The 17,160-nt window shown below is 43.7% G+C and overlaps 1 protein-coding gene across 1 annotated transcript in view; it reads left to right on the top strand.

Moving 5' to 3' along the window:
* The first annotated feature begins 622 nt into the window (after positions 1 to 622).
* fgfr1a (fibroblast growth factor receptor 1a) overlaps positions 623 to 17,160 on the top strand; it is an 80,845-nt gene continuing 64,307 nt past the window's right edge. Inside the window, 2 exon segments of the mRNA XM_084322559.1 lie at positions 623 to 1,302; positions 7,364 to 7,542. Of these exon segments, the coding sequence (XP_084178685.1) occupies positions 7,386 to 7,542 (157 nt within the window). The 5' untranslated portion in view covers positions 623 to 1,302; positions 7,364 to 7,385.

The raw sequence follows: 17,160 nt of genomic DNA, 5'->3' as shown, positions 1-17,160 counted from the left end.
GTTACTGTTCATAATCCATATTCCAGCCGGTAGAAGAAGGAGAAGTCTGCGTCATTGTTCGAGGGAATATTAATGGAAACTAGTTAGTATGTCTTGGTGCACCAGGGGAGATAAAAGGCAAGTCAGCACTTCTGAATAATAGCCATATTTTCAGGGTGCTACATATGGGTAACAGTACTGTATATTTGCATATCGTATATGTCACAAATGTATCAGTACTATATATGTCATGTATGCCATAAATGTCATGATGTCATGTATGTTGTGTATGTCATAAATGTTACGATAAATTGAAAATGGGGGACCCTGATGTAAACAAGACAAAAGTCTTTCTCTGGTCTGCATCCCCTTAACAATTGTGTGTATTGAGCTGTACTGTATTGTATTGTACCCATTCTGCAATCTGTTAATACAATTTTCAATCAATCAATAAAAAAGACTCCTACGCAGAGAGTTGGACAACGTTCCACTTGTCAAGCAGGCTGTGACGTACAGGCGCAGAGAGCGCTCTGCGTGGGAGTGCGGCAGGGAGGGGGGCGAGGGGGGCGGGGGGGAGCAGAGAGGTGTTGGATGGCAGGGGGAGCCAGGTTTCTTCAGACCGAAGGATGCGCAGATTCTCAGATCGAAGGGGAAGGCATTCAACGAGAGTCCGGAATCTCCTCGTCTTGCAGTCTCGCTGCTGCCCGGAATCAGGATAAAAATAGTCCGGGGTTTTAGTAGATGTAGCGGACTTTTGAAGAAAGTATATCACGCCTCGCTTTTGAGTCGTGTGGCGCAAGTTGATGAACTTTTAGGACATAGTTTTTTTTGGAGGTGAATGGACTTTTTTCCTCTTCTCATCGCGAGCGAAACGATTTGGGAATCGGACAACCAAACCCTCGCTTCTCGGATCGCGGGTATAAAATCATTGCTTTGGGTTTTTGCACGTTTTGTGAGGTAGGCCTTAAGAAACAACCGAACCGGTCAACTAAACTATATTAAAGCAAAAGGCAAAAACATATTATTTTGCGAAGATTTGTTTACGCTCCGCTGAACATTTGGGCTTTACGGAGCGTGGAACTCGCATTCTTTTGATGTTTGCGCTGTTTAACGTCACTTTAGCTCATTTGGACCAAAACATGGTTAAACTTGTAAAAAGTTGGTAATTCTGACTAGATAAACGACTCTTTAACTTTTGGAAACGCATAAATAAGCTTGGATATAATAATTTTTTGGTGAAAGTTTTCAACAACCAGCCTTTTTCTGGGAATCTACCCCATCTGGTTTATACTGGCTGTTTTGCAGCCCCCCACCAATAACAAGGTGAGTCTTTTTACCCCCTTCTTATTTGTATTATTATTATTTTAAATCAATACTGTTGATGTGTTATTGTAATTGGCCGACTTGTTATAATTATTAGCGCGTGTTCTTACCATAACTTTGATTTGCGGCTCTTGTCTTTGGTCTAGACTCATAGAGCTTAATTGTACACCTAAAAAATAGTTGTATTTATTTGTAAACGTCATTTTAGAGGCACATAACGTACAGGCGACACATTCAACAGACTACATGTCCAAGAGAGCATGTACTCCGTTGAATGTGTCGCCTAAAAGGTCAACACCTCCATTCCCATGCTGTAGGCTGAAAGGGGGCTGTATTTACCAGAACTAGGCCCAGGCCAGAGGTTCACAGTGAGCAGGACTACTGCTTAAAACTGAATGGATATACATAGTGGTTTTACATGCCACACAGAACAGCAGTAGCCTACTAAGAAGGTTGGGAAAGCAATTAAAATGAATATAACGAGCTCCTTTATATATATATTTTTTTTGCCCCCCCCCATGTCTTTTTATAAATTGATGGGTTTGACTACATTTCTTTGCTCAGTTGGGTTGGGTGTGGATTTAAGGTAAAAATGCACAGATGGCATATTTCTGTGGCATGGGCCAGCTCATTCTGCAATTGACAACTAAACAACTCTCCCAAAGATAAACATGAATAAATGAATAAGAATAGAAAAGACTTGCATCTATTATAGCCTATCATTTGCCTGTCCAGCCTGCAGCTTTCCCCATTGACGATGGAGACACGTTTTCTGAGCTTCTATATCCCACTGAGCCTCATTTATGCAGTATTTCATCCCTAGAAAGGCACCCATGTCACTCATTTTGTCATATGATCCCCTGTGTAGCTCTCCTGTTTCTTAATATTGCCCCGGTCAGCGACAACAATACACATCCACTACGACAAACTAATACAGAACACAGGGGACAGGCTTTGTATTAACGCTGGGAATGGATTATTGTTCCTGTTTAAATGTTCAGTCATCATCACTGTGCAGATCTGCAAGAGTCGTGGAGCGTGGTGGAGGGAGAGAAGGTGAACCCTTGGAGAGAAAAGAAAGCAGCATCTCTCCCCGCAGGGAGTTTGCCAGGAAAAGGAGATTTCTCTTCCACCGTATGAAGGGAAGTGAGGAATCTTCCTGCCCTTTAATTTACTGGGCTGTGCGATTGGCACAGGATTGTTGTGTAATTATACTCACCATCAGAAAGCCCATGGAGAACAGTGGCATGGCGTTGTACCAATTGGTCCAGTTGGCTGGGGTGTAAGCCCTACATAGCCTGTTTCAGACCATGTTTTGTTTTGAGGCCTGTGATATGGGCTAATGGGGGATTTTCACAAGTGGTTCACAGTATTTTTTTTCTTTTAGTGCAGTGACACTAAAAACCAGACACAAAACACGAGGCACATCTTATTTGTCGAATGCTCGGTAATGCCACAGAAAGCCTGGGCTGGATATAGCCTGCGAGTTGACACAGTAGAATACGAATGTCTGCTGGCAGAAGAGCTTTTGGAGAGTGTGGGTGGTCTTGGCTGATTTCATTAGGTTTTAAATGGAATGTTAATGTTGCCTAATCCTTTAGTTTGATTGATTTGATTTAAAGTTCACTCCACACAACACTCTAAACTGGAGCTCCACCGATTAAATGCTGATAACTGATGAGAAAAGCATGTTAAAAGTTTTTTTTAGTTGTTCCTCAGAAAACTGTAGCCTTTGGTCAAATAGACTCACTGGAAACTTCTTCCTTCTTAAGGGAATGTTTAAATGGAGGCCAGTGCTGTGGCCTAACTGAGCCCTTCATGGAGAACAGCTTGGTGTCGTGCTCCAGCAGACTGGGTCTCCCTGGGAGAGCAGTAGTGACTGGGGCTGGGCTACAGAATCCGAGAGCTAAGGAATTTTATGCATGGATGGCAGTGAACAGTAATTACGGGGCAGGCCACACTTTGGGTTAGGCCTGGCTGGAACCTATGTCTTTGTGTAATGGGAGAAGCAAAATGTGTCTTGCACTTAATCATCCATAGGTTGAGTTAGATGCCCGGTTTTGGTTTATTTTCCATACAATTTACTTGTTTGCTTTAAGGTCGACTCTGCCTTGGTGGACTATACTTCTTTTGTGGTTTTAATCCATATTAATATTAATTTATGTTTCCCGTGGTGTAAATTGTGGCCACTCGGTCACAGGCGAATTGTGGTCACTCACTCAGTCAGTCACAGACGATCTGGCAGGGACGTTTTGTCAGTCTGCACAGGTAGTGCTGACGGTCTGCGCAGTGTGCAGGCCTTGTTTAGTATTGTAGCATTTCATTCTTGATGTTTTTCGAATTAAGCTTTGTGGATGGGCCCTGGCCTACATATTTTCAGTTCATGGATTTCCTTGTGTTAATTGGTTAAAAAAAACAGTCTGGGATTGTTTGAATGATCAGTTATTGTTATTGTTATAGATGTAACGGATGGTACCGTGAGTGAGGCGCAGTCACGATGGACTTCAGTTGTTGTGAAGTGACTGTGGTGAGTAGCGGTACTATCATGGGTTAAACTCACTCTCACCCTTAAAAAGACACATAGACACGTTACAAAGCAGTGAATTCACCTCTTGGTATAGTGGTCTGTGCTGTCGACCTGTGGTGCAGCAGACCACGGGTTTGAAACTCCCTCGGGGCATCGAAGTTTCAGGTGACAATCTCACAACCGTTACATAGACATTAGATTATTGAAAGCTAGGGCTTCGCCTACTCCACAAATATCTTCTCAACTTTAAGATCACTCAGTTAATTTTGCTCTAATGTTTGCAGCTTGACAATAAACCCCCTTTAAACTATTTAACACATACTGTCAAGCTTTTTATTTTGTTAGTCAATATGAAAATGCTAGAGATTTTATGTTTCATTCACCAAGCATTTTCATTTAGGACAGTTTTTTTTCATAATTTTTCTTACTAATGCAGATTTTGCAGAGACCTTGCTTGTGTGGCCTAATATTACATCATTTCAATAAATTGGTCTTTAATTTGTTACAAATCTAGATAAGTGTATTGGCCTAATTGTAATTACATGGTAATAAGATTGAGCTGTTCAGACTGTTTTGTAACACCTTGTATTCAAAGTAGATTAATTATCACCTACTAGCCAATTAGGCTAAGTTAATCAAGTGAGGTGTAGGGATGTAGCGATATACCGCTTAACTGAAGGTACAACACCACGGTATCAAGCAACCACGGTTCTGAACTGTAAGGCTTCCCCTGTAATACCGTGCCCACGGTACAAATTCATGTTGTGCAGTACGCATACAGCACGCCGCCGCATGTCTACTACAATAGAGGGTTACCTATCCACAGCTGCACTCGTGACAGCCAGGGGAGACATATATATGAAATGTCACACTTGAAGTTGTTAGAAATACTGAATTGCAATTGTACTTTTGATCGACTTTGTCATTTAATATACATTATTAAGCTGCACTAGATAGCAAGCTTGTTGTGTGTTTTTTCGTCTCTTAATGCAAAATAACCTATCCGATGTTGCACTGTCTGCAGGGCACTGGAACGTTATCTCACTATGTACTCGCACATCAATCAAGAAAAAAACATTAGTTTAAGTCGACTGAAGGCCTTTCCCCACATTAAAGCAATTACTTCACCGTATACCGCGGCACTTTGTTGGATACCGTACTAAGATAAGATAATATATTCCTTTTATTGATCCCCTTCGGGCAGCATGGGGGAGGGGAGGCACAGGTATGGGCAGGGTGATGGTAGAAAGACATAAATATAGGTCTGAATATAACATTTCTAGAAAGAAATAAACAATGTAAACAATATAAATATACTGTGACATTTCTTACCGTTACATTCCTAGTGAGATGTCAGTGGTGCATCAGATATTTGGGCAATAATGAACAAAATATACAGACGTGAACGAACGTGCCACACACACTGATTCAATATCCTGACAGGCTCACGTGCTTTTAACCATGGACTTGTGCAGGGTGTTTTAAACATCTTGCACGTCTGTGTTTTGATTTTGGAACAGGTTCAGTTTTGGCCCACTAATCTCCAGTCCCAGTTGAGGTTCAGGTTGGTGCGGCCCGGTTCTAAATCATCCTTTCACTATTAATATGCAAACAAGCCCGTGTTGTTCTTGTTATTTTGGAACAAGTAGAACACCGATAAAACGGTAGCACCGTAACCAAGTCTGTTGTTTCAGTCCGACGCATGGTACTCACACCGTACGCGTGCCTGAGAGTGCGCGTGGTGCGAGAGAACGTTAGCTTCGGCGGGGTGACGAATACGACACGCGCTCCTCCGTGTTTGTCACTCGGAAGACTGTGCTTCCCTCTCCCTTCTCAATCATCGACTGTTGTTTTAGTGGCCGCGCGGGGACGAGAGCCCTGGGAACCAGGTCGGCTGCACGCTCTCCGGACTTCCTTCTGTCTGGCAGCAGGAGCAGAATTCTTGGAACCTTCCCAAACACTGAGTCACTTCTGACGGGGCTGGGATGACCAAGCCTCTTCATCCCCCCCCCAGGACTCCCTGATCCGCCTCAGCTGCTGGAACACTGGTCCATTCTTGGAAAGTGAAATTGAATTGGTTTTTGAGGAGAGTTTCAATGAGGGAACACACGTACGTATACAGAGGTTAGCCTGTTGCCTCTCTGAGAGAGAACCAGAGCTGGAGCTTAAACTTGCAACGTGCAGGTCCGAAGGCACAGAGGAGCCTGTGGGACCGGGGGGGAGCGGTGACTCGTCGTCTATGATTGATACGACGATGAACGTCGCTATTGTGCGTCGCCGATGTTGAGTACTTCCATGTCTTCACTGGCTGATTTGTCTTTTCGGGGACCACGAGAGCTGAACTAGTGTCCGCAGGGTTGATTTGTTGTCACGAGCGGCGGGACCTACAATGAGCATTTGTCTCCCACAGCTTGACAAACCACCAGAGCAAATGGTGGTTGGGGGTCACGTCGGGGTTGGGAGCAAAACCAACTGTTAGTTGATAGATCTGTGCGAGTGTGGAAATTATGGCCTGGCGGCCTCTCTACGGGGGTGTCACATAACTCCTCGCTTTTTTGGTCCTTAACAAATTCCTCTGGGGGGATTATGGGGGTTAGGGGCAAGTGTTAATCTCTATGGCCAGATGCTGCAGAGGTGATGATGCGAGCAGATGTACATCTGAGGGTCACTTGCTGTAATACGTCGGTTTAGGAGTGCACAACATGTCTGCGACCATGACAGGATACATCAACGGCGGCGGCAACAGAGCCGCATGCCGACAGCGGCCTAGAACAGCCGTTTGATACACATTTGATAGCCGTGCTAGGCGGTTTACTTGTGGACAATGACATTTTTTTTTTTTTTTAAAGCACCATGTAGGCAACTCCACAACTTGTTTACTTGGGCTATCGGAGCATGCTGATGCTCTGTATCCTCTTATCACCGAGTGTGTCTGCACACGTAGGCTTAAATAACCCAAGCACCTTGAACCGCATGAAACGTACTGTTCGTAAACTTTTTTTTATTTATTTCTTGGACAAAATGGCAAAACGCCAACACCGAAGACGAAATGATAAAAGGCTTTGCCAGCAACATAATTAGTCTGCAGGTTTTGAAGTTGGACCTTGACGGAGTCGTCGAGTCACTCGGCCTGTTGTTTTTTTCCGCAGGGCCACAGACCAAACGAGTACAGTTGTTTGAACTTTTGCCTAATTCCACACTCCCAGTATCCACTCTTGATTAACCCTTTCACTACCACACTACAGAACCGTCTGTAGTGTGGTAGTGAAAGGGTTAACCTTCTGTAGTGTGGTTGTGAAAGGGTTAACCTTTTGTCGTGTGGCAGTGAAAGGGTTAAGCTCACCTCCCTCTCCGTTCCGTCTCCGTCTGGACATGGCCTCAGAGATGCTCTCTCTGGAGGCTAGACCTTGATTTGATTTCAACACATCAGTTCACGGCTGCAGTCGATAAAGAGATTCGCCGAGGAGGTGTGAAGTTTGCTCACCAGCCCACACGGTCACTCAATTGTGTTGTTGTTGTTGTTTCTCTTCTCAGCCCTGTGAAGGGCCCAGTGCTGATGCCCCAACGGTCTGGATGGAGGTCCACTCGCAAAGAAGCCAGCGGTTCTTCTAGGTCCCTCGGCAGGATGCTGGTGGGGCAGAGTATACTGCTGTTCCTGTGTTCGCTCTCCCACCTTCTGCCTGTCCAGTCCCGGCCCGCCAGCACCGATGAAGGTAAGGCACATATCCTGTCCTTCCCCTGCGTGTTCCAAGTTTTGTTTAGTTATATTTGTCACGTATAAGGTACAGGTACATTACAGTAAAATGCTTGGTTCTGTATGAGCCCCCTGAGAATGTGCTTCATACAGTAAAAAAAATTAAGTCCAACCACTATACCAAATATACAATATACAAACTAAAGTACAACTTGAAGTACAAAATGCAAACAATGAGGTACAAAACTGGTTTAAAAAGATATATGAGGTATTGATGTAGTGTGAATCTTTTTGTAAAGATTATTTTTGTTCTGTGACTCTTATGTTAAGTTTCAAGTTTGTTTATTATTTGTCACAACAAAATACAGAATACTTTATGATGACATGCTTGTTTCTGTATGAGCCCCTGAGAGTGTGCTACATACAGTAAACCGAAAGTAAGTAAAAAAGTTATTAAGAAGTAAGTAAAAAGTAAGTAAAGTCAATATACATATACAATATACAATACAGAGTAAAATGAGTAACAGTGAGGTACAATGCAGAGGTACAAAACTTAGGGTAGGGTGCAAATGAAGTATGAATGTAGTGCAAATCTCTTTAATAATAGATAAATATAAAGTGTGTTAAAGTGAAGTGGTAAGGTGAGTGTTTGTTTAAAGTGAGTTTGTTGTTTCGCATCTAGCCGTCTTTTCTTTCTCCGTATAAATGGAATCTGAGATTAAATGTGCGACACTCGGATACAGACAGACGGATCTTACAGTATATACCTCGCCATCTGTGCAGGAGCTTAATCTTAACACTTGCCCCGTCTGCGGTGAGGTTTGTTTCTTTATAGTGTTAGTCGCGCCACTCCTTGTGTCTGGGCCTGATGTTCACAAACACCCTGAGAAGAATCTGAAACTCTGAGTGAGGAATAGTGTGAAACTAGGAATAGTCTGAAACTCCGAGTGAGGAATAGTCTGAAACTAGGAATAGTCTGAAACTCTGAGTGAGGAATAGTCTGAAACTAGGAATAGTCTGAAACTCCGTGAGGAATAGTCTGAAACTCTGAGTGAGGAATAGTCTGAAACGCTTTGAGTGAGGAATAGTCTGAAACGCTTTGAGTGAGGAATAGTCTGAAACGCTTTGAGTGAGGAATAGTCTGGAACTCTGAGTGAGGAATAGTCTGGAACTCTGAGTGAGGAATAGTCTGGAACTCTGAGTGAGGAATAGTCTGAAACGCTTTGAGTGAGGAATAGTCTGAAACGCTTTGAGTGAGGAATAGTCTGAAACTCGAGTGAGTAATAGTCTGAAACGCTTTGAGTGAGGAATAGTCTGAAAGTCTTTGAGTGAGGAATAGTCTGAAACGCTTTGAGTGAGGAATAGTCTGAAACGCTTTGAGTGAGGAATAGTCTGAAACTCGAGTGAGTAATAGTCTGAAACGCTTTGAGTGAGGAATAGTCTGAAAGTCTTTGAGTGGGGAATAGTCTGAAACTCTTATTTTAGTGAGGAGGTCTGGTTGACCTTGTTGTTAGGTATGATGATGATGATGCTGTCTTTCAGCCACCGTCATTGGTTGATGGAGGATGCCTGACGGAGTCAAACAGAAAGCAAGTAGGAGGAAATACTGACATAGGAAGCAATGGTTGCGATTGGAGGATAAAAAAAAGTAGGGCGGGGGTTCAGATAGGTTCATTCAGTCGTGCATCAAAATCTAACTAGCTAATAATGTCAACAATTTAAAAGTCAAGGGCGGCTAAGTGGCGCAGTGGGCAAGGCGCTCGCCACTAACGCAGGATATGCTGGGTTCGAGCCCAGCTCTCGGCGTTGCTACCAGCTTGGCTGGTCGTTCATACTAACACAATTGGCAGTGTTGGGGGTGGGAAAGCTGGTGGGTGGGGATTGGACGTTGTGGACGGCGACTCTTACAGGTCGGTTGGTGCGCCTGTACAGCAGAATCAGGAAGCATCGGGGGCAGCGTGAGCCTCCCACGCGTTACTCCTCGCCACTGAGAGATCGCGCTGTTCAGGTGAAAAGATGCGACAGCTGCCTCCTCGTGTACCGGAGGGGATACGTGATGCAAGGCTTGGTCCTCACTGCAGCCGACCAGTGGGAGGCATAGTCTAGCAACGTTCGAGACAGGGGAGGGGAGAATTGGCAAGGCAAAATTGGGATGGGAGAAAAATAGAAAAATAAGGAGAAAAAGTGGATAAAAAAAACAATTTAAAAGTCACAGATAAATTCGAGTATAGCAACTTATATATATATATACCTGTATAGATATATGATTTTTTTGCAATACTCTGAGGCCGATCATGAATCTTCGGTGCAGAATAACCGGAACATAATGAGTCTCATCAATTATCCCAACATCACTGGGCTCAGCCAGCATCCATAAAAAGCTGTGTAGTTCATGGATTTGATGTGATGCCGTGCGCCGCTTTCACAGGGAAGGGAAGGTCTGGGAGCGTGGAAGAGCTGTTCAAATGACTCCATGACTCTGCCAGTGGAGGGTTATGGTGGCGAAATCATCACTGCACTGTTGCAGTTTGCCGTTTGCCAAACAGCTTCCTCTCACGTTCGCAGCGTTCACGTTGCTACTTCCAAGCGGGAGATAATAATCGCTGCCCGCCGTCCCCCATCTGAGTCATGTCAGCCATGTACACCTCCTATGAAAACCTGTTATTGGCCTATATTTTATTCCTGCCATGAACGGACGCTTCACTAGAATTCACCTCGTGTCCTTCGACGTTGGGAACCGGCGTGTGTGTGTGCGCGCTCGAGCCGTTAACCACCGGGACGTCTCCGTTTTATAAACCATAACGGCGCGGCTGATAATTCGCCACATCCAGTTCTATTTCTACAGCTGTGATCGGCCTCTTAAAATAGTTACAAGTATTTTGTATTTCACTTTTAAAGCAAGTAAAAAGAAAAAAATTGTAAAATAGTGTCGTGAAAAGGTGCTGCGCTTTCTACCTTGTTTGGCCAAATGGTGAACATTGTAAATACTTACACCTATAAACACAACACTGCTTATTCAGTATGATCTTGCTGTAACTAAGAGATTTGCTGAAAAACTGCATAGGTTTATCTGGCCAGTAGTAGTCATACTGTCTTTATTTATTATACTACAACTCTGTACATACATCTGATTAGCACTACAGTCAGCAGTACTAATTTATATATTTAATGTATACACAGTTTAACCACCTGTACATTGTATATTGCTGTTGCACTTTACTGTAACATTTGCATTCTGGTTGGATGCCAAACATCTCAACGTTTATCCTCACTATTTATTTCAATGGATAATGATTGAAATGTATTCAGATAAAATACTTATCTTGGACCTATTAATAAACTTTTATGAGCACCTTTCAAGGCGCCCCAAGGACACCATAGCCTACAAGTACATGCTCAAAAGAGGGGGAGCTCTTCTCTCACGAGATCCATCACCAACATTACTCCTCCGCCGATCCACTTTTATCAACTCCCTATCATTCTGCGTGTGCAACATTAAACACATTTACGAGATTGAGGCATAACTGATTAATTCTCTCTCTATGTGGCTGTGCCAAAGCAATCTCTGCTCAGGAATATCTGCAGTGGAAGTTGCTCATTTGGGAGAGCTCTATGTCATAATGACACATAGCTTCACCCTCGTTTTAGGACTACCATGGGCGGGTCATTTGAATTCCCTGATACCTCGAGTGTCTCTTTCGATCGGCTTCTCGCTTTCTCTCTCACCATGTTACTCAGGCTGCGGTTACACCTTAGTTTCGTTTTCTGATGAGTTTTGCTTTTCCAGGTCGCAACGTAGCGGTAGCCGAGTGAGACATACGTTTTGCAACCTGAGTACAGTGATGTAGTACACTGCCAAAGCAGTAGGTGGCAGTAGGTGGCGAACATGAAGGCAATTTTCAACCAATCAGAACTTTAATGTGCCAATACACTTCCTGCAAAGAAAATGTCAACAAGGCGGGTGCCGCCATCTTTAAATGCCTATTTACCCAATGCAGCACTTATTTTTCAGCAAAGTGTAATAAAAGTGCAATAAACAAAACGGATACATTCACTGTGTTCTGCCTCTCATTTGTTGATGAAACAAAACTAACATCAACACAAGTGACCACCAAGAGCGGATAGTTTAGTCTCAAAAAGGATCGGCAATGTTGTTAGCTACATTGTTAGCTACATGCTAACGTGACTGGAATATGCCAGTATAACAGTATAGCATTGTGGCTAGAAGCTAACGCTAGCTCACGTTAACCAGCCAGCACCAAACTGATGATATCGGGAGCTATCAGTAGCTAGATAACATTAGAGACAACGCTGTGTGTATTAAACAAAGGTGAATAGATGACTGGGCCATTTTGTTTAATGCTTGTTAAGATTGAAAGAGGAGCTTGAGCTAACAGGGTCTGATAGCTAACGCTAGCTCACGTTAGCCAGCGGCAGTGCTCATGCAATCGGTAATGCTAGCAGAATGAATGGATGTAAACTTTATTTAACATATTGCATAATGGGTACAATACAATACGGCTCAATACAAACAATTGTTAAGGGAATGCAGACTGTTGTAGCTTGGACTGGGGTCCTTATAACAATAACTTGACAACACATGGTAGCTGCAGCTATTTGGGACAGCTCTATTGTCACCGGAAGGGCACGCAGATGGTATCTACTGCGCATGGGCGTTGAGCAACAACGGCTCTGCGCAGATTACACAACATGTTGTCGGCGAGTTTTGGCGCTACTCCAAAACGGAAAACACAATTTAGCGCTTTCAGTAGGGCCACAACGTATCCGGCAAAAAGGGCATTTCTATGTAATAGGGACAGCAAACGTATTCAAAAACGTATAAAAACTAGCACAAAAACACTGTGTAACAAGGGCCTCAGTGTAACACAAACCCATCCATTCTACCTCCACACACTTTAAACATTCACCTTAAACATTCATTCACTTTAGACACTTTAAACACTTTTTTAAACATTACACCATATTTGATCTATTTACCCCAACACATTTGCTCTACCTCTACCTCATTTTTGCATTTTGTAGTTTTAGTATATTTTGTATAGTGTTTGGTCTTTACTCTTTACTTTTTTTGACTGTATGAAGCACAATCTTAGGAGGGTCATACAGAACCAAGCATTTCACTATAATGTACATGTACCAAACATATAACATGTGACAAATAAAACAAAACTTGAAACCAGAGGGGGGGGGGGGGGGGGGGGACCAGACGTAAACGCTTAACCCCTCCCCTCCTTGTGTGTGTTTGGTAGGAGTGGCAACCTTTCACTGGCGCATTGTCTGACACCCGCTCTTTTCCACCTCAGTATAGTCCTTTGTAAAGCTGGAGTGTGTGCAGTAGTTTACAGCCATATCTCTGGCCTGACAATATGTGTACACTACAGAGCCGGCTCTGGTCTCGTTCTACTTTCTGTAAATACAAGAGAAGCGGTTTTCCACCTACGGAGCTCTTTTAAGGGCTGAAATGTAAATAACTCTTAAGGAGAACTTCTGAGAAAATGTCATAACTCTGAGAATTCTCTTTGAGTTGCACAGCACTAGGACGTTTTAGTTTTAGGATGCATTGTGAATGCAGCCCCTGATGTTTTTAATGCACTTTAATGGGTCTGATGTAGTAGAAATGTGTCAGTAATATAAACACTGGTTCTGTTTTTAGTTAGCATAACTGATACAAGTCGAGCAGCTCAATAGAAATGTGCTTCGTCTAATCCCACTCAGACAAGCCTGTCTGTTTTTTACTGAGCCTGTCTGTCATTAAACTGAACCGTATGACTTCAAGAAAAGACTCACTCCGGGCTGGCTGGTTGGTTGCGAGTTCAGTTCTCGAAAAAGGGGGAAAGAGACATTGAAATTGAATCCTTAAAAATGTGTCTCTTGGACACAGTCCAACGGTGTAATAGCCGCCCGGACTCGTGGGTAGATAGTATTGGATGTTGTTTATACTGTGCAGTCGGATGTGGAACGCAGCGAAGAATATGATAAAGCCCGGCATTATAATTAGAGTAATTATGCAAGAGGGGTCTCTCTCTCTCTCTCTCTCTCTCTCTCTCTCTCAGTAACCCTTAAAATAAACTTGGCACGTCTGCGCCTGAGCCCGACAGTGGGACAAGGAGGAGTAAATGGCTCCCACATGTAGCCCAGGGGCAGCTCCCACTACCTAGCAGTCCCTGCCTCTCTCTTTTGTAATGAAAAGGTATTTGTTGTCACTGAGAGGAGTTAACTGCCAGGGAAACTATAAATTAGCAGGGGTTTGAAAAAGGAAAGATGACTCTACTCTGAGCCCTCCCCTTGCCCTCAGAGATAAGGTTTCTGGGGAAGAATGTTTTTGCTTCTCAGGCGAGGCTAGGCGATATATTATTGCCTGTGGGGGTGGGAGGGGTGTTTTTAATGCGTTGACTCTCTCCACCCTGGTTTGCAATCATCAAATGGCCAGGTACTATCTATGCACCCCTCAGCTCTCTCCTGCTGCTCACCCACAGACACTGCTTGGGAATCCCCCCCCCCCACTCCCCTGCTGGGTGACTGATGGCTTCAGCTGTCGACAAACAATCGCAGCAGAAGCATTTGGTTGCATTCCTTTTGTCTCGGGTGGGAAACAAAATAGTTTTAGAGACGGTCATGTTTTATACATGTGCCTTTGTTTGTTTCTCTCTTTGTTACGTCTTGTTGACATAAGAAAAGAATATTCCCTGACTCATTTCACTTTTAATTTGGCCCGTTACTGCAGAATTTACATTGTAATGAGCCCAGCCCCCCCCCCCCCCCCCCCAACACCCCCTGTGCCATAAATGTATACTATAAAATGAAATGATTTTGCTATGACGATTCAAAGCAACGGAACACAGGTTTTCCCTGCCTATCTGTCATTTAGGCAGGCCGCCCAAGGGATTTTAGCCGCCAAACCATGTGAAAATGGGCAAAAAGCCTACCCGAACGGTGCATCTGGCATCATTTGAAATAACAAAACCGATTTTTATTCATCTTCTTTTATAGCCGTGACGTTTCTTTCGGGCGGTCTGATCTGCACACACTCAAGGCTGTTAACGACCATCGCACCAGTTCACATTGTTGTGAAGACTAAACTCGGTCCAAGCTTCAGCCGTCACAGATATAACTTCCAGCTGTGGCGCCACACCACACCACAGCACAAAAAACATCACTTTTGGCATGTTAACAGTCGGTCTCCAAGGCCCTCGCCACCTGAGCCCCCCCACCCCGAAAAGCCAGGGAGAATGTGCTCTATTGCAGTATTGTGAGAGAGAGAACTGTTGGCTCGACAGTGAAATGTCAGAGGGGGGAGAAGTCCTTCAAACGATGGGCCGCGTGAAACTATGGAGTCCCGGTGGATTCTGTCGACTGGTGTGTGTGCGGCCTGTTGTCTGTCAGTGCGGAGCAGACGCTGACACGTTGGAGGGCTCATCAGCCCCAGAGCTCTGGAGCCGGAGAGAACACTAGACGGAGATGGGAGCTCAGGGGGAACGTCAACATCAGAGTGAGTTGGGATTAAACTCAAAGGAGAAACTGAAGTATCACTTTTGGACCTCTTAATAAAATACTTTGTAACATGATGATACCCTGAGGAAAACCAATGCCGGTCGGCGCGCATTCCTACGTTTTGTCTCGTCGTGTTAAACCCCGCGCCGTGGAACTTTTTTTAATGGAGAAATCCAGCCAGTCTTTTTTGAGCTCCTGTATCGTCTCCGGCTTCTCTGTAAATCACAAGAGTCGGGCTGAAAACAAAAGAAGCAGCTCCCAGCAGCGGTACATGAAACGCTGTGAAATTGCCCACATGAGCTTTTCTAACAGCCAGCAGGCTACTGTGAAATCCATAAAAGTCTACAGTCTAATTTCTAGAGCATAAAATGTGAACGGCGCAAATGTAAAACGGTGCCCTGAACGTTGCCTCGCTTGAAGGGAATATCTTTTTGTCGGCCCCCGGAGGCCTGGCCCTACAATCGTGAAATGTCCCTAACTTGACTGTCTGGCTTTGTTGAGTGTCTGGGCCCTTAACTAGGCTTGCCTGGTCTTGTTTTTCTTTCTCTTATCCACCATTTTTAAACAAGGCACGGTTACCTCCTACAGCCACAGGGAGCCAATCGTCCACAGTGCAGCTTTAAAATAAAGGGTTTAAAGGTGCTGTAAGTGGTATTGGTTTGTTAAAATACGTGTGAAATAGCTCTACATTCGGACAGCCATCACTGATATAGAGTGTTTGGTCAGTAACATGGTATAGCTTCCCACTTTATCCAATCAGGAGAGCGAACCCTATATATTTTTTTACTTATTCCAAGAAAGCTTGCCAAGCCAGATTTACTTACTGCTCTGGCAGATCATTTTACTTGTTTCAAGTACATATTTATTTAGATTATTTGCTTAAAACTCCCAGTCCATTGTATGGAGTTCTCCCTCTTGATTGGATAAAGTGGGAACATTTATGTTGATTGGATACCAGAACATTTATTTAATATTTACTGTATAGAGTAAAGGGACTGGGAGACCCATGTTACAGACCAAAACTGATGACTGTCTGAATGTAGACTATGTAGACCACTTATCTCAACAAAACAAAATACCACTTACAACACCTTTAACTATTTTTAGCAGAATGCCTTGGATTTGAATATATATCTTTAAGTGATTCCCTTTTACTTTACTCACTTTTACTTTCAGTATCCTGAAAGTGACTCATCCTTTAAATCAGTGGTTCTCAACTGGTCTAGCCTCGGGATCCAACATTTTCCTTAGTCATTAAGTCGCAACCCAAATTCTTGAACCACTATGATTTATAAAAAGAAAAAAAACTTTCATGCACTGTTAAAAACATGAAATAAATACAAAAAAGTGCAACAAAGTTGCAACTAGGGCAAAAAAAAAAAAAACCCAATGAAATAAAATAATAATGCTTCTTAGCAGATTTCTTAGCATAAAATAACAGACCTAAGTTTGGGGGAACTAATGGGATAACTGGGGTTGCAACAAAAGTGCAACTAGGGCTAAAGACCCAATGAAATAAAATAATAATAATACTAAATAATTATGCTTCTTGGCAGACTTCTTAGCTTAACATAACAGCCCTACAGTAAGTTTGGGGGAACTAATGGGATAACGATAGGTTATGTATATAACCTAGTTATATGAGTACTGGCTAAGCGTCCCGCTCTTAAGCCATACCGAGATATACCTCATCTCATGTACTCCATCAACGAATAAAAACCAATACACCCAGCACCTGCCAGGCCCCGCCCTACTGACATACTATATAGTACTAGGCGTGGTCACCACTCACTCTTCCTCGGAAAATCGTTTCCAAAGAAAAGTTTCCCCAAGGGAACTCGGGGCACGCTAAGAGCGGGACGCTTAGCCAGTACTCATATAACTAGGTTATATACATAACATATCGTTATATACTCGTACTGGCATCGCGTCCCGCTCTTAAGCCATACCGAGATATGGGGTAGAGCGGACGCGAGGCCCGACAAATGCACCCCCTGAGGACCCGTAAGCCCACATCAGGGGGGAGGGGAGTCCCGTCACCCCACTCTTCCTAATGAAGAGGGGGCGGCAGTCAACTCCACCCGAGTGCGAACAAGAGGGAACTAGAACCTCTTGAACGCACAGC

This window comes from Notolepis coatsorum, assembly GCF_963971535.1.
Source record: "Notolepis coatsorum genome assembly, chromosome: 10".
NCBI lineage: Eukaryota > Metazoa > Chordata > Actinopteri > Aulopiformes > Paralepididae > Notolepis > Notolepis coatsorum.
Note: the sequence above shows the minus strand (reverse complement) of the source record. Positions and strands in the feature narration are given on the sequence as shown.